The sequence below is a fragment of the Heliconius melpomene genome, chromosome 16, assembly GCF_056956725.1.
Source record: "Heliconius melpomene rosina isolate 202511_hmr_F chromosome 16, ASM5695672v1, whole genome shotgun sequence".
NCBI classification, from domain to species: Eukaryota; Metazoa; Arthropoda; class Insecta; order Lepidoptera; family Nymphalidae; genus Heliconius; species Heliconius melpomene.
In genome coordinates this window covers 10,922,372-10,947,323 of record NC_140404.1, presented here as the reverse complement: position 1 = coordinate 10,947,323, position 24,952 = coordinate 10,922,372, and the positions used below count along the sequence as shown (strand labels likewise).

Below are 24,952 nucleotides of genomic sequence, written 5' to 3'. Positions count from 1 at the left end.
TTTCAAGTGGAAATCGAAACTCCAGCATACATTTAACCTTATAAATCTGAACTACTACAAAAAATAAAATTAAAATTTTATTTATAGCTTTAAACTTTGTAACCAATTAATATTTTCATATAATTTTACGCTTGGCAAGTTCTCAAGTAATTTAAGTGGAGGGTAGTTTACAAAATTATTTTCGCTTTCGCTAACGCGGTTGAAATTTTATTTAGTGAATGTTTTATTGTATTCCATATAAAAGTAGTAATTCAATATTGTTAGTGGAAAAAGGGATTTGTGGGAAAAATATTTATTAAATGACATGATTTGGTCACCATGAAGGGCTCTGTTGAGGTAAATGTAGTTTTAAACTAATAACTATTTCTTTTTATAGTGTTGTTGCAATTATAATTTGAGGTTATTGAATTTTTCCTTAAATCTTTTAGATATTATTTGCTATTTATTCTTGTTTGTTATTTAAACTTAAAGTACAAAAATCTTTGATTTAAGATATACATATACGAATCATAAGCTCCAATAAGTTAAGATATACTAGTTATTAAGTACTACTTTAATAAGTGTTTGCTTGAAACAAGTTAAAAATGTTTCTATTTTTCAACATATATTACATATTATACATAAGATTAAATTGAGAAATGTATTGTTTTATAAAACAGGTATAAAATATATCTTTTATTTTAATTTTTTGTTAATATTGACATTATCGTTTCTCTGATGTTAAGATTATTCGATGTACTTTTGTAGCTTCACACGTATTTATTAATTTCAAATGAATTTGTTTCCATTAATTTTAAAACGCCGCCCTTTCCTTATAGGATTGGGAAAAAAAAATAAAGAATTCCCAAGAATAGGAATCGAACCAATTTAGTAACAAAAATAACTCAAGCCAAATTCTCCAACTAGTATTCTCCAGCTGACAACACATCCTAGATGCCATCAGAAAATACACTTAAGAGTAATGCGGTTGACCAAAACACGTTTTCGCTTTTTGCCGAGCCATTCGGTCCGCACGTCATAATCACGTTTCAACTTCTTTACGGGATTACTAGTTATTTGCTGTGACTTCTGCTAGGAACAATTAGAATTCAATTTTATATCAGCTTCACGCTGTATTCCGCAATATCTATATATCAGGGTAGGCAGAGGGAACCTAGTGTTAAGTTCCGTTCCCCATTTTCCGCCGAATTTTCGAGGCATTGCGTGTTGAGTGGTGGAACTCAAGGCCGCGGTATGCTTTGTTTCCAAAGCGACGAAATGAAAATATAAATAAATAGTTTTTTATTTCTCCGAATGGGAATTGAACCCACAAAGTTCGTGCTTACAGTCAAACACCTCTGCCACTGCGCCACGACTGCCTCAAAAAGAATACCCTACTAGCTTTTTATAGATATAACTATAATTATAATTCTATTTTATTTTATTTCATGAAATTTTATTCTTGATTTAGAGTTGTGGAACTAACCTGACATTGGGAATTAATTAGTGCTCAACTGGCCTTTTTTTTCTTACTTTATGGACTTTAAACCTTTTATACACAATTATTACTTATTTTAAACCACGTGGGCGATGCCGCAAGTAAAATTAGATATTTTAGTTATAGGATTATAATATACCAGTATATAGTAAATCCGCTTAAGGCGTACGTTCATTAGTACCGAAACTTAGTGAGCGAGCCTAGACGCGCTAAAGTGACCTACATATACTCAAATTCTAAAAGATACATCAACACAAATATGATGAGAACGAGGACGGTTTTAATGAAATACTAAGTAATGCACGTGAATTTTAATTTTGTAGTAAATATTTTAGGACATCGTGGCTCAGTTGTGAAGTTATAGATGAAATGTGGTTTTAGGTTCAAATTAGCTTTTTAACTATTAGTTTAGAATTATGTTTTAATTTATTAAAAAGTCGAGGCGCATTTGTACAGCGTCGGCTGTTCTGGGTTTGATCCCAGACTAGTACTACTATTTTTTTCACTCTCCACCCGAATGTCTCGAGCATTGTTTTTGTGTAGAAATAGTAAACTTATCTCTCCGAGCATTGATATTAACATATTTCGTTCTTCAAAAACATCCGAGCATTGATATTAACATATTTCGTTCTTAAAAATACCATACATATATAACCTTAATGATATAATAATACTAGTATAAGGCATTTACTTTACACAATTCTATTAAAAGATCAAGGTGCAATTTCCACAAATCAGATATCTTGATATTGCAATTAATCGAGTAAGCGGATTAGTGTTTAATTACTTAGCTACCTAGATCGAGACTTAGCCTTAGGTCTTCCTCGATATAGTAATATAAGCTGTTACGTGGACCTTGTGATTGGATTCATATTGTAAATCTAATTTCTGATATTATAAAAAAATCATGCTGTATTCTGTGTACAGCAAGGTAGGAAGAGGGAACTTAGTGGGGAGTGAGTGGGAGTTAATATTTTAAGTTTAATTACGGACTTCAAATTTTTTTCTTGTTCTCTTAGCGAGAAAATGAAAATATTTCAATCCCCCGAGTTGGAATTGAACCTATAACCTTCGCTTTTACATTATACAGTCAGATCGTGCATGAATGTTGCACGAAAACATAACTTTTATTTTTCCTACATTTAATTTTTAAGTGTTTATCAATTTTAATATTCAACGGCGTCTTGATATATCTTCTAAATATATATATATATATATATATTTTAGGGTAAGTTTTTACCATAAGATAAGCCAACAATAAATTTTATACAAAATATAACATAACAATTGCTAAACTACTTCCCATTGAAAGTTTAATGGCGGAAGCCAAATGAAATCTCAAACCACCAACACCATTACACCATAACAATTATCCTAAATGAGAATTGTACCGGAATAACCAAAATCCCATAAAGCGACAGGAAACAAGATACTATAAATCACTTAAAATCCTCACAAATATAGCAACGGAGCAATTAGCAACGAGTCACGAACCGGAGAATTATCGCACTCCTAAGAGTAACTTAGTAGCTTAGGGCAGACTCGCGGCTAGTTCTGACGAAATAAATGGACTTGGTCAGTCTGTATTAGATTTAAGTGTATTTGTAGTCTGATGTTGCAGGTTCGGTTCCATGTTATTTTGTACCTAAAGATAATACCTTTTTCCTTTGTTACTCATTGATTCTATTTGTTTGTGATAATAATAAAACTAATTTCATGTCAGTTGCCTTAGTAACTATATTTTTTATGGCCCCTTCAGTCAAGCGTAAAAACTAATAATAAAAAAAAATATCGTGTTCCAGAGAAGCGATTTTCAATTAAAAACAGAATTACAAAATAAACAAAATACCTAAATATATATAACATACAGACATTACACCATTTTATTTTCTTACAAAGTAAGTCGTTCCATCGTTATTTCCGCTTTTCCTTTAACATTTGCCTTCTGATTCCATTCTGCCTATTACTTAAAGCCTTCGATAGGGAATTTCTTCGAGGAAAACGAAGAAAACGAAGAATCAACGTTGATTCTCTGCCCTATACGAATATTTACCAAATAGGTCAACGAGTCAATTAGTAGCAAGTAAGGAACATGCGAGCAGAGGGTGCTAGAGACATTTGATGTCTTGGAGTCTGATGCATGTGATATAGACGTTGATTGCAATCCAAAGTACATTAATAAAGTAAATTAAAATGTTTAGTATGTTTTTTTTATTTTCTTTTGTAAAAGCTAGATATTCTTCCTTCTAATATTATAAATGTAGAAGTTTGTGATGATGGATGTTTGTTCCACTTTCACGCAACTAATAAGCGGATTTAGATGCAACTTTACATTTTTTTAGCTTACAGAACAACGCATAAGTTGCAATTTATGTAAAAATATGTATCACCTTTCATTTAAGTCATAAATAATAATAGAACATGTTCGATTTAGAACATCATAAAAATTACTTTTTGACATTTTGTAAATAATAAAGCCTATTATTATTTTTAGACCCGTTGCATAGTATGTCATCTAGTGTTTTGTTGCGGCGATTGTCGTTGGAAGCACGAACAGCGGACCCATAACCTCACTTATGATTGCCCAATTTGCCGAGGCCATAGGTTCCTCTGCAGACCTGCCGACTTAAACCAAGACTTCATTGAACACCTCACATCAGAACACTTACCCCTACAGTGTAAGAAGTGCAACAAATTTTTCATTACCATGGAAGATTTAACGGATATTGATAAATGTTCGACCATTTCTGAACTCGTTGATGCTGGAACTGATTGTAAAAAAGAAAGTATTGATGAGAAATTCGATTCCTTATATGAAAAAGCTAATAGTGATAACTTTGAGGCTATTGTGTCTGTTAATAATCTGTCAAAAACAGCAGTAATTACTCCGATTGTACGAAAAAAATATTTAGTTGATTATGAATCAAGCGATACTGATTATGAAGACGTTCAGAAAGAAGACATGACCACACCTCATCCTAGAGTGGCACCTAAGACACCAAAAATAAATAAAGTACGCGCTTTTACACCTCATACAAATAAATCTTTACATTTTAATAGACTAAGAGCTTTTAACTTTATTGAAGAAATAAATAAACGCGCCGTTACACCTCATATAAAAAAATCTTCAAATTTTAAAAGACAAAACGCTATGGACTTGAATGAAGAAATAATTGAAGAGGATTACTTACCCATTGAGAGTACAACGCCCTTAAGAAACGATAATAGTGGAGGTAAGTTGTAGTCTTCTCGCTGTATCCTGGTTTTATCCTTAAATAATAGCGATAAGGAAATTAGTGATAAGACACTCCGTTTCTTACATTTCCACACAAGTGGCATAAATCAAGGAGGGCTTTGTCTACTAACCAGAGAAAGAAGAGAAGAAATAAAAAAAGGAATCGACTCCACAATCATCCCATTTAAAGTCAGACTCTGAGTGTCACTGCGCTAAGACCGCCTTAATTGTAAGTGGTGTTCTTATTTTATTTTCTCGAAATGAAATAGCAGAAATAAGCACTAAGCATATTTCAAGGCGGAAGATGCAAAACCACTTATAATATCTTAATAATCGTTCCTCAAAAGTACAAAGTTTGACAACGTTTGATTATTTATGCATTCTTGACGAGCTTAATCGTTCAACTTTTTCAATTTGCGAATTGCCTCTCGAATTTATATTCTTTTTAAATTGTCTCAATAGGGGAAACGAAAAAGAGAATTATATTTTTTTTATTTATTGTACAGATGTCCAACTTTTTAATGACATTCCTTTATATTTACCTTGTTAGTAAATATATCTCCTATAAATATAATCGATTCGAGATATACCTATAAAATAAAGCTAAACAAACTGCTACTACTTAGTACTCGTATAAAGCTCAACAGTTTGTTTGGTTGAACGTGCTAATCTCAAGAACTAGTTAAAAAATCATTAAGTTTTGGTTTGGCCATCTATCAAGGAACTTTATACTACATAACATTACCTCGGTTATTTCGAAGGTCTCATGTATATTCATATAAAAAATAATTATTTACATCGGACCATGCGAGTGTACGCAGGTAAAAAGTATTAATTAATAAGTAGTTTTTTTTTATATTAGAAATAATGTATTATTTCAAGATAGTTAAAAAAATATAGATAAGAAGCAGTATTTATATTTTTTTTCTTATTTAACAAATTTTAGATACAGATAAGGAAATGACGACACCACATATTCATACCCTCAAACTAGCCCATGCAGTATCCACAAGCACACCGACACATCCGGTGACACCCAACTGGTCACTATTTCCTGTCACTGACACTGAGTCACCGTTGTCTGAAATTGAAACTGCTGAAAGTCCAGTTCAGAGTATTGACCAAGAAGCTGAAGTAAGTTTAATTTATATTATTTACTCTCATATGAAATAACAATCTATGAAAAAGCAGCTTCTTCCTCTTTTTCGTAGCCAGGATAAGAAGATGGAGTTTAAACTAGGAGATTTCTCACATTCAGCTGATTAATAGAGATATTGTATATAAGGTGGTTAAAGCCGCGCTGGGATACAAATATCCCAGAGCGAAAAATTGTAATAATTAAAATATTATAATCATTCCTTTAAATGGGTATTAAATTTAGAACCATCGTATCGCTCTGTGACATAATGATCACAATCCTATTAACACTAGAAGTGCCGAAGATTAAGACCCCCCTTGAACCGCCGTCGTGACAAATTTGTCCCATTCTACTTATTATGTTGATTTTTGGTATAATACAAAAAAATATTATTAAAATAATTCGTAAAATATGTAGATCATCTTTAATGATCAATTTTTGTTCTTTAACACACATAAAAGTACCAAGAAACCAAACACAAAGAAAGAATCAAATATTTCAAATACGTTCTAAGGTCGTGACAACTATCTGAATAACTCTTACAAAATTATAAGTTATTGAAATTAGTTAATATTATTATTTGGCCAAGTAAAGCATTAATATATTCTTCATCAGTGATACATCACAGATGATTTATAACATTGCATAGTAATGGCTCCAGAATTCGGCGGAAAATGCCAGCGGAGTGCATAGCACTAGGTTCCCAGGTTCCCTCCACCTACCCTACAATTGCCCACATTTGGTATCGAGTGTTTTTCTAAAATTCAAGCCTAGCTTAGTCATCCTTTCATCTGATACCTCACTTGAACTAGCTGCAAAATTTAGTATTGACACCAATTTTACCCCACTTTTCAGGCTATTATTTTTTAAGATTTATGCATAAATGTATAGTTTTCAGTCATAAATGTATTTTTTCCTGTACTAGTACTACATGTAGATGCTAACTGCCAAATTTCATAATTCTAAGTTAACTGAAAGTACCTTATTAATTTGATTCCCTTTATAGTGTCGAAATACACGTTTTTTACTATATAAATGGTCATATCTTTTTTTAAGCGTTCTTTTTCAGGAAATCAAGGGACTGTAGATCGTCATATAGTTGATATTCATATACTCATATGAATATCAACTCGATTTCTCCAAGCGTTCCTGAGATAAAGGCAAAGACAGCCGGATGGACAAAAAATGATCTTATAAGGGTTTTTTTTCCTTTAAAAGCTACAGAACCCTAAAAACTTAGGTATTGACTGCTAAACCTACTATTCAATTTTTTTCCGCCCCCGCATCGTCCTTTAACCTCCACCTCGTCCCCGAGGCATGAAAATATGTCAAATTATACCCTCAAATAATAAAATAATAATGGCGGGACAAAAATGACCCAGCGGCAGTTCTAGGTAAATCTATTTTTTTTTTCAAAAAGTATGACTGCTAAAAAATTATTTATATTTTTAATTAAATAAAGGTGTAAAATTGGTAATAGTCAAAAAGTTTCATCTACATACATTAACAAACAAAAAAGTTATAAACAATCAACCTTGCGTTTGGGACAAAAATGGGACGGCGGCGCTTCTAGTGTTAAAACGCAAAGAATCATTCTACTATATATGAAATACATATATATTTTATATTTACAAAAAACATATTTTATATATTTAAAAAATTGTTTTTGTCTTTTTTCACAAAAACTATTTTGTTATACAAAACATAAAAGCAATCCAATTCCAATTTTATAACGTTGTTTAACTTTTTCAATTATTTTCCATAAACTAAATCCTTTTGATCATATATAAAATTACTATTTAACACGAACAATAAATTTTCACGTTATGGAAATATATTGTGAAAATATTCACTTTATGCTTTGATAAAATGTTGTTGCAATTTTCTTAAGAATATCGTAAAGCAAATTGAACTACAATATATGAAGGAAGTAAAAATAAAAACCGATTTTAGATCATTTACTTTAAAAGCTATAGTATACTATTGCTAATTTTATAATTTAAAATATTTTTATTATTTTATATCCAGATCTTTTTAGCTTCATGCTATATACCGTATATCAGTGGCGTAGCTAGGGTATTTGCTGCCCGGTGCGACTCTTGATGCCCCTTTTCTGTTAATGAGTTCTAAAAAAAAAAAAACGTGATCGTCAACGTTGACTTCTAAAAAAAAAACGTGATCGTGGACGTTGAGTTCTAAAACAAAAAAACAAAGTGATCGTCGACTTTGATGCCCCTTTCCTTTTGATGCCCGGTGCGGCTTAGAGGACTTGATGCCCTTTAAAATGGTATAAGGTCCAAAAAACAAAGAAAAAACACACTAATCATCGACTTTGATGCCCTTTTCCTGTTGATGCCCGGTGTGACCGCCCCGCTCGCACCCCCCTAGCTACGCCACTGCCGTATATATTCAAAAGGAACCCAAAATAATGTAGAGTATTCGTGTTGAGTGGCGGAACTTAACGCCGCGTTTTGTGTTGATTATTGTTTTTAAGGTGGCGAAAAGCTAAAGATATAATAATTCATTATCCGATCACGAATGGACACAACCGTTGCGTTTACACTTAGGTCCTTCTCCGCTGCGGCATGACGACCTCAAATCTTTTATATTGATTATATTCTTTATTCGTCTTAAAAATTACATTTCATTAAAACTAAGCAGATGACTAATATAACTAATTTTATTAAAACGACTATACTATATATTTTTAGCATTCCAAAGCTAACAATGCAGCTGGACCAAAGTTAAAGAGTATTATCGTAGTTGGTAGTCGCCTTAAGTTAGGCAACCATGATAGTTCAGAGAAACAAGTTACGTTCCAAGACAGTTCAAATAATAGCGAAACTTCTCTGAAGACTAAAAGAGTTAAATTTGCTGATGACACTGTATTTAATCAAGAGCCGAAAATCAAAAGAGGTAATGGTATCTTAATGTTTTTTTTTTTCAGCTTCACCCGCATTTGGCAGGGTAGACAGAGAGAGCCTAGTGGTAAGACACTCCGCTCCCCTCTTTCCGCCGAATTGTGGAAGCATTGCGTGTTAAGTGGCGGAACTCAACACCGCGCTTTGCCTCGCCACCAGAGCAAAGAAATGAAAATATTAAATGTTTCATTTCTTCAAGTGGAAATCGAACCCACAACCTGTTGCGCTTACAGACACCGGCTTGTGCTCCTGCGCTTCGCCTCGACTCGCCTTACTACTTGAATTTCATATGCGAAATCCTTTTTCATTACAAATACATTTTTTGTATTTTTATAATTGTTTTTCATATAGTATTATACATAGTATTATTGGTTTAATAGTAATTATTACAAATTAACATAATCTATAAATAATATTTTATTTTAAACTACAGTTTTTAGAAAACCCAAGCGTATGCTAACACCCGGCCCACAAAGACCAAAATACATACACAATCCACGTTTTCAAGCGCTCATAAACAGATTCGAAAACCAAGGCATGACTTTAGCCAGAACTCCCAAAAACACTAAAGATAAAGAGAAAGATTTGGGAGATACGCCACCGGCTGGTGATCATAATATACCGGCTAGAGCAATAAGTTTCAAAGACGAAAGCCCGATAGTCGAACCCGAGAGTCAATCTAAGGAATCGAATGAATTATTCAAGAGCTGCATTGACTCCCCCACTCCAATGATGAACAATGCAATAACTGCTCTTAGTGCTAACATTGCTGGTACTCTTCAAACTTGCCTCACGTCAGTTTTACGTTCTAATGAAGAGGAAACTGAGTTGCAGTTCAAATTCGTCATCACTAAAAAGACAGTTAGTGTCAAGAGGATCGCTGAGAACGGTGATTATGAGAAGTTAACGGAAATTGATAGGGAACAACAGGAGAAGGAGAACATCTGGTCGGCTGTTACTAAGGCAGTCAAAAACATCTTCTGGTCTGATAAAGGTATATCTTTTTCTTTTTATTCAAACTTTTTTGTAATATGAGACTTTTTGTTATTTTTTAAAATATAATAGTTACTTATTGAAATGAATTGAATGTATAATTGAAATAAAAGTTACGTTTTAGTAAGTTACTGATTTTAATTAAAATTTTAGGAAAGGAAAGACTAGAAGAGGAAAGGATATATAAATAAATATTTCCTTTCCTCGAGTGGGAATCGAACCCACAACCAGTCGATTTTGCAGCACACTTTGTGCCCATGCACTACGACTGGCCTCAGTATTCTTACTATTTATATACATTATTTCTTACTAAGTATTCTTACTTTTAAAAGATTTTATAAGAAAACAAACTATTTCTCTTATCAAAATGCAAGCTAGCTATTTCCTAAATGTCCTGCATTTTCCATTACAATAGGAGAACTTCGCAATAACAAAATTTGCTGAGAGTGGCATTAAAATTCATATGAGATATGGTAAACTACGCAAAGGATCGAAATCTATTCGGATAACATTCGAGATGCTTATGTATAGAGTAGGTCTTTATACTACAAATAGTAAACGTTCGACAATTTATATAATCTATATAACTCTTCTGTTGTTACATGACTGACAGACAAAATACAGATAAAAGTACTGGATTAGTAATGTTGAAATTTGGTAGGTATAATATGTACTACGTAGTTTAAAAATGATTGAGATTTTTTAGGTAAAAAAAAACGGACATTTCTTATCTTACGTAATAAAGTATATAAGTATAAGCAAATAGAATTGCGGGCCTCAACTAGTACATTTAGAAAACAAAAATTAGAAAAACGTATATATTTTAATTAATATAAATTACTGAGGAAAATTAAGACAATAAAATTCTCGTGAAATTTAATTGAACATTGAACGTCTCACGTATATAATATTTTTATATATATTTTTAAATTGTTATATGTGAGTTTTATATTCGTATTATATTGAATCGGTTTCAAAGTTTTTCAGCATTGCAGGGTAGGCAGAGGAAACTTTATGTTTTGCCCACATGTGCCCATAAACTTCAAAATTACAAATACTAATACATCTGCATAAATATTTTTCACCACTAAATCAAAATTCAATATATAGATATAGATTCAATTACACTCAATCGAACATTCGTTTCACTATGTTGACTCATTTACGGAAAAAATCTGTCTAAGTGACCCCATTCTGAACTTTACGTCCATAAAAAGCGTAAAGTGGACAAGTAATATCGAAATAATAATATACATATAATCTAATCTAATCTAATCTAAGAAAAAATGTAAGCAAATGTATAAGTATATCATATATAATCATTTATAATTTACTACATTACTATTACACACAAATAGAACAAAAAAAAATTATGTCACAAATAGGATTCAAACACCCTACCCGACCCTTACAAACAGCCCAGACAACTGCTCATACCTCCAGAAATAACCAAAAGGCAGTGGCGAGACAAAAATATGCAATATTCGCGGACTAGGAATTCCAACGCAAATTTCACGTCTACCCGTAAGCCAAGATTATTAATTTTTGCCGCAAGCGTAAGTCCAATAAGGTACGTAGGTATATCAAAATCGTTTTGTTCTTACAATTTCAGAATTTAATATTGAAATCAGTACAAATTGTTTTCCACTCAACACGGGAGGATGGAACGTGATTCTCTTCACCGCGTCCTTAGATGAATGGACTAGAATTCGTTAAAATCAGACTGAATGCTAAATTTCTTCTTTTTTGGTTTTAGCGATTATTATCTACACATTTTAAGCAAAAATAATTTAAATAGATTAACTGCGTATATTTAGAAATCTACATTTTAAAAAACCGACGTTTTTAACACTTTGCAGTAGTCCGTGGTCTACCCACAAGTACACTGAGGTGGCATCATTACTGCCCTGGATACAGTCAACTTATTCTGCAAGTATCTGAAGCAGTACGCGAGGCTATATATGCGATTAATCTGATTAAATAGTTTCATTTAAAACCTTACGGGAGTTCAATAAATTCAGGATAGAATAGGATATAAACATAAAAAAATATATAAAGATAGTCTACCCTATTTTTTAAGATCTTTACGTGCTTGGTTAAACTAAGATCATTTCTCTGATACTAAATAACTTTTTATATTTTTCTTTTAAAAGCTTTTGCTCCTTTTTATATGTACGTACCTAAATGTATATATAAAATATAAAGTTGAAACAAAAACTTTCCTCCATCCCAAGAACAATAAACATCAAACAGAATGAATAATACACACGTAGTACATAAATTAACTATCCCACTTTGGCACGTACTCCATTCAGTGGATACGAAAATAACGACGAAAGCTAACTAATGAGCTTTACTAAAATATTCTTTAAAACAATGTCAGATAAGGGTGATAGTTGTATATAAAAAAATAAAAATGTTGCCACTATCGTCATAAAACAGTAGTGGATGTGTAATTTGCCTTTTGTGGTGCAGTCAGCGTCGAATGCAAGTTTTTATGATGATGTGTTTACGTGATAGCCTGAGAAAGAAGCTTTTTGTTTTAAGTCTGGAGGGGAAATTGTTTGAAAAGTTTTATATACATGGTAGTTCACTATTTAACTTGTTTGTTGTGTTTATTTGTGTGTGTGTGAGTGGTGCTGAACTTAATGATGTGGTTTGCCTCGACACCAGAGCGAAGAAATGGAAATATAAATTTAAATAAATATTTCATCTTCTCAAGTGGGGATCGAGCCCACAACCAGTCGATTTTACAGTCACACTGTGCCACGCCACGACTGGTCTTAGCTTGTTTATATTACTTGTTTATGATTAAATATAATAAGTTTAAAAAATGGAAACGGGGTTCCAAATTATACTTACATGTACAGAAAATAAACCTGAAACGTTTTAGGTTTCAGGTTTATTTTAAAAGTTTAAAGCTTCAGTTTTAATTACGTAATATTAATTAACAAATAAAAATATCTCTCTCTCCCTCGTCTTCTTTTTAATAATATATGTTTATATTCATATAACCAACTATTTCCAGCATCACCACCCAAAAAAGAAGAAACCTTCAATTCTACATCATCATCGTCATCTAAGCGAAAGATCGAAGATATATCAGATTTTGACTTGAGCCCGCTAAATCATAAACGTCATAGGTTCGAAGGAAGGATAAAAGGGAGACCTCCTCTCCATAGGAACAGGTCCTGTGGAGTATCCAGTCTAAGAACTTGCAATTCTGCTGAACAACATTCATTGCTAAAAGAATTATCTATGAACCAAGAAGACGCTATGAATTTAAGTTTTTGATTAATGTATTTTGTTTATTTTTTTGGAACTTTGATTTTTTTAGTCTTATATTGATAAAAAATTTTAATTAAGTTTAGTTTTTGTATAGATCCAGAAAAAAGTAAAATGGATTTTTTTGATCTAAATTTTCTTAATTTTTTTGAACATGTGTAATTTAATTTATTTTATGCTAATTTTCATATATGTACTTGTCAAAAAATAATAAACGTTTTACTTGTGATTATTTAGTTTTGTTTATTCTATTAATATAATAATAACGTATAAATTTGAAGCTCAAAGCCGCGCTTTAGTCTCGTTGCCAGAGGGAGGAAATGAAAATGTTAAATATTTCATTTCCTCGAATGGAAATCGAACCCACTACGTCGTGCACTGCACGCTCGTGCCCCTGCACCTTGACTGACCTCGACATACTAGTAGTAAATGTTATAAGTCTACTATAAGTGTCTATTTATCATACATCAAAGGCCGCGACCTCTGAACCATCGGTTCGTATCAAAAGAAGTCAGCATAAAGAACGCCCCGACATGCCGTTAATTATACGTTTTAGGTACTAAAGATAGATAAAATAGATATATAGATCGACAGCTTTTCAAATATAAATAGAAATATTACAGTTATTTTTCTATTTGTTGCTATACTAGCGACTCATTCGTGGCTTCACCCGTTTGAACTATACAATTTGTTTTTCAGCTTCGCGCTGTATATAACATATAGCCGAGTGGGAAGACGGAGCCTAGTGTTAAAACACCCTTTCCACTTTCCGTCGAATTGTGACACTTATTATTTACTGATTTGAATTACTATCGTATTTAAATTTTGGCAGTTACATCGATATCGATCAAAATATAAATTGTTTATTTAAATTTATATAAATTGTTTATAAAGCGATTGAAATGAAACTAGCACTGAATCGGTTAAGCTGTTCTTGAGATTAGCGTGTACAAAACACACAGGCAAGGCGATATATATAATTTTTAAAAATTATAGATTTCGGTTCTATTACATCCATGATAATAGATTTTCTCATATACCTTTCATGAACAAACAGCGAACAATTACAATTTTATTATATGAATATTGTATAGATTTTAGATAATACAGCCTACGCTTTGCGAGAAAAAGCGTGTAACTCGTTGTGTCGCCCTTAGTGGTAGGCAGAGGGAACCTGGGAACCTATTTTCATACCAGACTTACAAATATTTTTCTAATAAAATGACTTATCACATTTTCCGTGAAATTTAATACTTATACATAAGCAAATAACATATCTACTAAAACAAAACATTTGTTCAGGGATGATAATAAAACGTAGTTCACGTACAAACAAAAGCCGGTCTGGGGGATTCACCTGTAGTTTTATGACTCGACTCGACTCGGTAGCGATACCCTACATACTACTGTAATAACCTGAGCGTTGCAATTTTTCTAACTATTATTATTTAGATTATTTATTGAGGATTTTTTTATTATAGTATTTGAAGGCTGAGACACTGTAAGCGAATGGATTTTTTCATTTCCCCGCGCTGGTAAGATAAAATGCGGTGTTGAGTTCCGCTCTCTCTCTCTCTCTCTCTCTCTTTCTCTCTCTCTCTCTCTGTCTCTGTCTAAAGGTCTATACGTCTCTGTAATAGTATTTTGCAATGTGTTTTCAATTTACCATTGCAGTAATTAAAAATAATTGTAAAAGCAACGTTGATTAGGAAAGCTTATTATACCGTCCAAGAATATTTAATGGATATAAATATTTTTAATTAAGATCATTTGAATTTTATGCAGAATAGCTTCCATTGTATTATTGTATTATAAACAATAAAATTATATTCTCTGCATTGAAAAGAGCAACTGTTGAGTTTTATTTGATACAAAAGTGCTTGTAAAAGTCATACAAAGTTATATTTCTATTTTCTTCACACTGGTATCGAGGCAAGCCGCGGCGTTGAGTTTCGTCTCTCAACACAAAATGCCTAAAAAATTCGACGGAAAGTGGGGAACCGAGTGTCTTAATATTAGGTTCCCTATGCCTACCATCCTGTGTGCAAGATACAGCGTGAAGCTGATATATAGATAGTATTTATATCAGAGTAGGCAGAAAAAATCTAGCGATAGTACACATCGTTCTCCACTTTTCGTTGAATTTTTAAGAGGTGTTTAGTGACAGACTAAATGCTGACTTATACTTACCTAGAATATAAGAAAATAAATTAAATACAACTATTATACCCCTAAAACAAATTTGAACTCACAGCAATCGTGTTAACTCAGTTTTTGAAATAAAAATAGACTAAAGATAAGCTCATACAAATTCCAAAATACAAAAGTTTTTCCAGTTTTTTCCAGCTTGGCCCCTGAATTTCCGCATTATTCATTCGTAGTAGTTTTTCGATACACTTTGTGACGATGGGAACTGCTCGACACAACGTTGACTTAACGTTTCAATTTTAACCTTATGAATATCTTTAAGTTTATTTTGAAGATATTTAATTATATTGGATAATGTATGTAAAAAATTCCGCCGCCGTGGGGCGACGGTAAAGCTCTGACTGACTGTAAACACAGCAGATGTAGGTTCGATTTTCGAGGGAATGTATAATTACCCTTATCTCTCTTCGTAAAAAGACGAATGGCAACTTTAAATTCCGCCACTTATCCCCAGAATCTCTTCAAAATTAACAAGTGCGTGCAGAATCAACGCTTCTAAACACAAGGTTCCTTCTACCTCCCTGCTATAAGCTGTTTGCTAACAGCGTAAAACTGAATAAAAATCTAAGCACTAAACTCTTATATCTCTCTTCTACTCTCTCCATTAACGTTGACGTTAAACTTGCACGTTTATTTTCCAAAGCAAACTTTTGAGGCGATTCCGAACACAATATTGGCACTTAAAGGAATTTATGGCTTGTTTTAAATTTTCTTTTACTACTCTCCCGCTATTCGAGCTTAATCAAGCTTGAAATGACTAACAACTTACTAAGAACTTTGAGCTTTATATTTGTTTGTGGTAATTGAGTGAGTTTATTATTTAACAAAATTATAAAGCTACTAAAGATATGTCCTTGTATAGGATGGAAGTAGATTCGAATCCATTTTGGGTATTTTTTTAGCTTCGCTCTGTATCCACATTGGTGTAGGCCTGTGCCTACACCAATGTGGCAATTTCCCAAAAATCGAGCCCTATTTCTGTAAATAGGGCTCGATTTTTGGGAAATTGCATGTTGGCATATGAAATGTGTAATATTTATTAATATTATAGTTCCTTTGGTGTGGTTAGATAAGTACGACTTTGGGAGAAGAATAGGAATAGGAATTTAATCAAAATGTTATATACCTAATATTCCTTCCTCTACCTTACACTAAAATAAATTGGTGGAGCTCAACAATGTGTTCTGTCTTAAGAAAGGGTGGAAACCAAAATAATATATTCCCTTAAGCAAAAATTGAACCCACAAACATTAGATTTAACAAGTCCTAATCCAATGTATTGAATGAAGCCTACGTCTCTGTAATAGAAATTACGTCGCGTGAGTGAGAATCGTTCACCTAATAAGTATAGTTCGGCAGTTCAAAAACTTTTTTTGTTACTAATAGGTATATATTTTCTTAGTGTCTTCTTATATTACTTTTATATATTTTCTTTTTATTACCTTCACGGTGTATCCCGAGCACAGTTGAGTAGGCACAGGAAATCTGAGGACCCTAATGGCAAGACACTCCGTTCCCATTAAGACATTCGTCAAGTTCAACGCCACGCTTCGCTTGTTACCAAAATATTAAATATTTCATTCCCCGAGTGGGAATTGAAGCTACAATCGTCGCGTTTAATCATATTTGTTCAAAATGCAAATAAAAATTTTCCTAAAATCTTTTCAAACCGCAGTTAATAAAAATAGATAAAGCAATACAGAAAAGGGAAATTGTGATCCATATGTTATCTATGTAAGAAAAGATGTTGCTCTAAACTACTATTAATTAAGAATTTTATTGAGAAATTTAAACTGACTGTATTAGTAAGCAATAGCGTCCCTGTGGGTTAAAGATAAAATCTTTCATTATATTGATTTAATTTGTTTTCAAGCTATAAAAGTAATTCTTATTTAGAGTATTCACTGTATTTTTCATGTTAAATCACAAATACATATCTATTACTTTGTAATATCTGGACACTACAAAAATCGCGTAGCTTTACCTTGTGTATACATATATGTATCGCGCTTTATCCCGCGTGTAGCAAAAAGATAGACATAATGTTAAGACACTCCGCTCCCAACTAGGAGGCAATACGTGTTGGGTGGCGGAATTTACTATTTAATTTCCTCCAGGTGGAATCGAACCCAGAATCTGTCACGTTTGTGCCCCAGCGCCGCGATTGGCCTCAATATACTTTACATACACACTTTATATATGTACAATTTCATGGAACATATATATTTATATATTTATTATAAAAACGAGTTTCTTTTATTTCTACACCGCTAATGGCGTTCTAATAGGCACAAAGAGACAAAAGGATCTAAAAGTAGTAGTTTGTATCAGAGGGCAGAAATGTATATAAAGAAATAGGTTTGGGGAAATCATTTGGGAAACAGAAAATGTGTTTCATATACGGGTTGTTTTGAATATTGTACTATTAGGTAAGTATAAAGTAAAATAGAATAGAACACAGACCCAGTTAGTTTCAATAATAAATTATTCAATTGCTAAAATTAGAACTTAACTATAATTACTATAAACTTATAGTGTACATAGTAATTTGAGGTCATTTCTAAAATGACCTCTAAATGCATGTTAGCTATTGTTTCATCTCACTTTGATAAATATATAATAGCATGGTACGCAGAAGGAACCTGGGAACCTACTATTTCGACAGTACGTTTCCATTAAGTAGGTTATAGTTTGCGCGAAAAGTAGGAAACGGAAGTCTGTTTCTCACTTTTCGGTGCGAAAAAATACGGCGTTAAATTCCGCTCCATCTTAGTTTGGCGTTATGAAGCGTTCTAAAAAAACAAAAATATTTATTATTTGTTTCCATAATTGTATGTAAAATTATAATATAGTATACTCATATGTATATGGCATTACTCAATTCTCCATATTTAGTTCATTTGAAGCAATTAAGTCGTATTACGTAACATAACGCCGCATTCGTCTGGCTAGACCCGGGAAAATAAATGCTCCTCAGGGTGGGATTTGAACACAATTAGAATAGTTCAACTTGTCCCTACCGTTACTGTGACGACGTAATTTATTTACAAAAGTTGCTAAATTTCGTTTAACATACACATTAGTTGGTCGTGGCGTAGTAAAACAACCTCTACATGTAAACACAATGGTTCAAATCCCATTTAGGGGAATTATTATACATTTTTTCATTTTGGGGAATTATTATATATTTTTTTTCATTTCCTGTGATTTATGCGGGATACAGAGTGAAGCTAAAAAAACCTAGTGCACGTTTCACGCTACAAACTTACAAGCATCAGAATTGACTGTCAAACCAATAATTAATTAAATATTTATAATAATAACTAACCTAACCTAATCTAACACCTAGGAACTTACCCGTAGAGAAGGGAATGCAAACGGTTACGGTGTCTACGTGCCTATTTCTTGCTTTTCAATTTCAAGACATAGCGGAACTCAACACCGTAGATTAGCTGTATTGATTAAAAAAAAATCACTGTATACCATAATTATTAACAGCAATATCTCTTACATAGAAGCGTTAATAAAGCCTTAGACATTTTCCTTTGCAAAATCATGTATGTATACTACTGCAGTATATTATATACATATATGTACAATATATTATAATATTTGTGCATTCAACGTCTTTACGAGGCGAGGAAACCTAACCCTGTTGTCTTTATCCTAACGAGATCAAAGAAAATGTACCAACGGTACAAAGCCAAATATATGAAGAAATAAATGCAAGATTTTTTTAGGGAAAACGTATTTTCTATGTTGATTTTATATGTAATAGCTTTGGTGATGAGACGCTACGGCACAGCATTTGAGGGCAGCATAAACGTGACGGTAGTGGGTTCGATTTCCATTCGGAAGTGAGTTATTTTCATTTCAGTAGAGTAAATGTCGTAGCATAAACTTAACTGAATCAAGATTCTGAGTTATTTAATATTATTATTTTCCACGGACTAGTACGGAGAAATAAAAATATTTTTATTCCTATATTGGAATTGCACCAATATGGGGGTAAAATATTTTAACCCTCATTGGGTTTAAATTCAAATCCTGTTTATTGTCACACGCTATCCCGCCGCGCCAGTAATTCTTGTTTTAAATAAAAACTTTCTTTAAATCTTCCGCTTACACCATTTTGGCTTGACGATTCTGTAACTCTGTAAAAAGACTATTTACTGAAATAAGGAAAAACCGAGTTTTTATTGTTATGTGAATACACTTAAGTAATTAGGTGGGGGTTTGTTATATTGACATATCCTTAAACATTTTCCTTAAGGAAAATTTCTCTTAAGAGAAAAGTATTGTAATCTATATATATAAAAGGACTTGTCCTCACTGACTGAGGTAAGACGCACGCACAGCCGTAACCGCTGATGGGAGAAACGTGGAATTTCGACAGATGTTTACTTTCATAATCTGGACATCCACTAAGAAGGGATTTTGAAAAATTTTAAGACTAAAGGGGTGAAATAAGGGTTGAAAGTTTGTATGGAAAAAAATTTAAATCGGCACCGATTTTTATAAAATTTGGAATTTAAATTTTTAACAGTATTTAATTGAACACGTGTTTCATTGTTTTCTAGAATTCACCCCCTAAGGGTGCAAATAAGGGGTTGAAAGTTTGTATGGAAAAATCTTTAAATCGCCACCGATTTTTATAAAATTTGAAATTTAGACTCTTAAAAATATTTTCAGAAGAATTCACAAAAAAGAATTCACCCCTAAATACGCAAGTGAAGCTGCGCGCGTCCGCTAGTTTTAGATAAGCCTTAGATTTCTTTATATACTAGGTATATAACCAAACCAAAATATAGGCATTTCATTATAGCGCAATTTTACAACATTTAGCGCTGTATCACAAAAATAGCATGGTAGGCAAAGGGCACCTAGTGTTAAGATACTCTGTTCTCAGCTGAGTATCTCAACACTACGTTCCCTCTGCTTTGTTTCCACTGAATTTATTCGACACATTGCGTGTTGAGGAGCAGAACTCAACGTTATGCTTTGACTTGTTACCAGAGCAAAGCCAGAGCAATTAACCATTAATTCATTTTCCTGAGTGGGAATCGAACCCGAAACCTACACCTTTACAGTGACACGCCACTGGGCCACGACGGCCTTAATTAATTTTATTAACATTTATATGAGACTAAACTTCTTATATTCCTCATAGGTGTCCATTTGCATCACGATGAGCTCGCAGTAGTGCCTGGAACTTACGAACCAAGTGCACGCTTAAGTCTCCTTTTAAAATATATATGAGAAATAAATACGATATAATTATGAAAATACATCGTGCAAAGAGTTATATCTAAATCTGGAATCAGCTTCAATCCTATTGGACTATAATAAAAAATGTTCTAGCGAGTGGAATTTTCAAACATGATCTACTAAAGTCACGCTCATCACGTACAATATCGCGCGTGACAGTATTATTTTAAATGCAAAGGGTAAAAATCGGGGATATATTAAAAAGAATAGGGTCCGTAATAAAACCCCCATTTTGTAGACTGCTTTTGTAAATGTTTTATAATAACTTTCTTTCTATTTTCTACATGCAAAAATGGTGCAGCTGGGGTTCTTCATATCAACAAGCAATGCAAAGCAAAGCAGAATTCGGTGGATTTCGAAAAGTGGGAAAATGGAAACAAAGTATCTTATTACTGGTTTTCTAGGTTCCCTTTTCCTACCCTGCTATATTTATGGAAAAAATGAGCCCCTTATGGCTTAGTGCTTACGAAATTATAAATGATTGTGCGTATGACTATAAGTGTATAAACCTGATGGTTGTGGATTCGATTTCCACTTGGGTATGAAATAATTTTATTTACCAATAATTTCTGTGTGACGTATCGTGATAAATTTTACAATTTTGAAGATTTAGTAATAATTAATTATTAAAACCTTACAATTTCAAATACCTTTAAACGATACAAGATATCCGAGTAACAAAGTTCTATTTCAATCTGTTGAATATGTAATTAGTGCAGCATTGTGTTCAGATCTCAGGAGAAGATCCTAGGAATTTATCTGTGAAATATATGAGAGCGTATAAATTTTCAAACGATATAGTTAATGTTCCTTTCAGATTGCATTGCAGGATTCATCCATTAGGAAGTACAGGATAAGTTTCTTGGAGGGAGAATGCAGGAAACTGTATATAATATTAGAAAATGTGTTAAATTAGTTAGATTTACTATCTGTAAGCTTGTATGCGCGAAAAATTGTGAAGCTATATAATTATTATTTCCCTTTCATCAAAGGGGCATAGTGGTGTGAATGTAAACATGACAGGTTGTGAGTTCGATTCCTACTGGAGAAAATTAAATATTTAATATTTTGGTTTCTTGCTCTGGCAGACGAGGCAAAGCGCGGCGTAATGTAATCAAAATTCAGCGAAAGGTGGGTAACAGAAGAGAGAGAGAGAGAACTTAATGGTAACGGACAGTATCTTAGCAGAGTAGACGGAGGGAATTAGTGTTAAGACACTCTTTTATGAGTAAGACACTTCTTCCCTTCACTCTTAGTACCTACTCATATAAATATAAAGAAAAGTTTAATGGAATTTTGAACTTACAATCGTTACATTAAGTCAATCACGAGTAGTAACTAAACCACGAAGGCGCTGATATAGCTTAAGTAGATAGTTGTATAACTAAATCAATATTTCACTAAATTATTAATAGCTAGATATATTAATAATAATTATTAAGGCATTTTGTTACACAAATACCCGCCAAGCTAACATTCCTGCGGTTTTACTATTAATTTCAATCATTCGAAATAATGTTATAGGAGATGGTTTAAATTTTCATTATCCGTCCAAAGATATCGATATTGATATTTCATAAGTTAAGTTAAGCTTTATTCGTGCTTTTGGTCAAATTGTTTCTGATAGTGGTTAAGATCTAGTTTACAGTGAAATTGAAAGAAAAATATTTTGCCTCGACACCAGAGCTAGTGCCGATCGATAGTCGACTATCGATAGGCTATATTCTATCGATAGTTGTCCGTTAGTAGGACTATCGATGTTTTAATCGATGCCAGGAGGAAGAAGTATCGATATTTTCGATAGTAACGAACTATCGATAGTTCAAAAGAGTACAATATTATCGGACAAATGCAATTCTATTGATACTATCGATAGTATCGTATCTCCCAGTCAGAAAGATATCGATACTATCGATAGTATCGATACTGTCGTTAGTATCGATACTATTGAATTTCATGGAAACGATAGTATCAATAGTATCAATAGTATCGATACTATCGATTATTGTGAACTATCGATGGCATGCTAAGTTGCGATAGTATCTTCCTTTTCACCAAAATATGAAAAAACAAAAGAAATGTAACAAAAATGCGTGACTGGCAAAAAAACTAATAACAATCAAAACAATATAACAATTATACATTAAAATTATTATCCAGAGGACTAAACTCTGTTGTACATCAGTACATCAATCAACAATCTTCTTGGGTAAACGGAAGTATCTTAATGGGAACAGAGTGTTTTAACACTAGGTTCCCAGGTTCCCTCTGCCTGAAGCTAAGAAGAATGTTGAATTAAACTGTACTCTAAAGGTTTTCTACTCAGGTATCATATCATATAAAGCGTAATAGCACCAATTTAAGTAATTACGATGTCACTCCATTACATAAAGCCCATATAAATTTAATTAAACGACCAATCCTGAACGTGAGCACTTAATTATATTTTATTGATGTTTCTTACGACTAAGTACATAAAATGTACACGTATTAAAATGTTTGTATGATGTGATTGACGTGAAGTGGTGTTTGGAGTGCTAATAATTGTTAATTAAAATCTTGACTGAGATATTAAATTTTTTATATGAAAAAAGAGGTTGTTGACATTAGATCGTTTGTGTATCAATTATAATAGTAATTTAAAAAAATTAAAATGACTAAATTATTTTTAATTGAAAAAAGATAATTTACCAATGTGCCTATATTATTTATATATTATACACCGATCATCATGATTGCTTCGATATCTCAAAAAATACTAAACCGATTTTGATTAAATTTGAACTTTGAACTTATACGTACGAACGTACGTGGGGAAATGATTATTATTTCCGTGCGTAAAGCGTTAAATTGAATATAAAAAATAATTTCACGATTTTGGCGTAGCAGGGTAAGCAAAGGGGAATTAGTGTTTCCATTCCACACTTTCCCCCAAATTTTAATACATTGCATGTTCAGTGGCGTAACTCACGTCGCATTACTGGAGCGGGGACTTACAAAACTATAATTCCGAGTGGGAATCAAACCCACAACTATCTTCTTTACAGTCAGTCAGCCAGCCGAAAAATATAATTATAAGATATACGTAATAGCGTCCGTTATATCGATATCGAACGGTAATTGCATACGTGTTCGGAATACCGCCCCTAAAAGTTGAACGATTATACCAAGACCGGACAAGATAGATTAAAAGTTTTTATTGAACACTCGCCTGTGCCAAGTTTCAATGATATAGATAAGTTAGGAATTTCAAGCATTTATATATTATATTTTTCCAAATAATTCTTTGTTGAAAGCGTAATAATTTTAAAAGTAGTTTTATTTTATTTTTAGTTGGGTAAGCTGAGAGAACCTAGTGTTAAGACATTCTGTTCCCCACGCGTCTCTCAATTTTTGGAATATTACTTTTGAGTGGTGGAAATGGAATATTCTAGTAGAATTATTAGAGTAACTGATCGTTTACGGAATGTATATAAAAAAAACGATTATTGGGGGCATTTATCCAAAGTAAACCTAAAACAATGATAATAATTTAAACGCTGTTTTCACTTTTGTATTTTGGCAAGCTTCATTTAATTAACATTTAGTATTAATTTTATTTCAATTGGTCGAAACTTTAGTTTTTTGTTTAAAATGACAAAAGATTAGTAAATAAATATTCGTAAAGTACCTACAAGCGAGCGAAGCTGCCATGGAGTCGCAAGTCAATAAATAAAATGGAGAATATACTATGTGTTCAAAGAAATAGTAAATATTTTCTCTCTACAAATACACAACCTTTTAGTAATAAGTAACAGCCAAATTAATAGCAACGGGAAAACCTCTCAGTAGTACCATCAGTGCTTCACATTAGGCATTATATCAAACGTTGGAATCAATTCTGTGTAATTGAATACGTGTCTCGAATCTCGACTGAGTTACGTTGTGCGTGTATTTTTTTTTGGTAATGAAATATTAAGTATGCTGGTAGAACGCGGTGTTGAGTTACGTCATTTAATATGCAATATTTCGAATGAGCAGAAAGTGTACAGGAGGATTTTAACACTAATATCTAACTACATTGATCTAAGCTCAGTACCATAACAATCTGTCAGGTGGCGGAACATAACGCCGCCATTTGCCTGCCTGGAAGACAGGAAAAAATATAAATATAACTTTTTATTAAATCATATTCTTATTTTCAGTATCTATCGGAATAAACATAAGAAGAGTAAAACAAGTAGTCTAATCTCCCTTTCGTGAAAAAACATCCCAACGCTAGTTTCAATCTCGTAGCGCCGGTGTCATAACAATAAGCTATATTACTTCCTCGATAATACCGTGACGTTGTTAAAACTAAACGGATATAACGCATCATTTTCCTGTTTTTCATACATACTTGTTAGATCGTTTTCCAAGAAACATATAAAAACTTTTTTAGTGCAATT

General features: G+C 32.6%; 2 protein-coding genes across 2 annotated transcripts in view; both read left to right on the top strand.

Annotated features, from left to right (window-relative positions):
- Positions 1–24,952, top strand: part of LOC146531062 (dopamine D2-like receptor) — a 163,000-nt gene that overhangs the window by 129,391 nt on the left and 8,657 nt on the right. The window lies entirely within an intron of this gene.
- On the top strand, positions 174–13,272 carry fs(1)Ya (female sterile (1) Young arrest). The gene is made up of 6 exons (XM_085199572.1): positions 174–336; positions 3,972–4,710; positions 5,659–5,846; positions 8,562–8,766; positions 9,205–9,765; positions 12,793–13,272. Exons 1-6 carry the CDS (start codon positions 319–321, stop codon positions 13,056–13,058), a joined length of 1,977 nt encoding a protein of 658 aa, XP_085055698.1. The 5' UTR covers positions 174–318; the 3' UTR covers positions 13,059–13,272.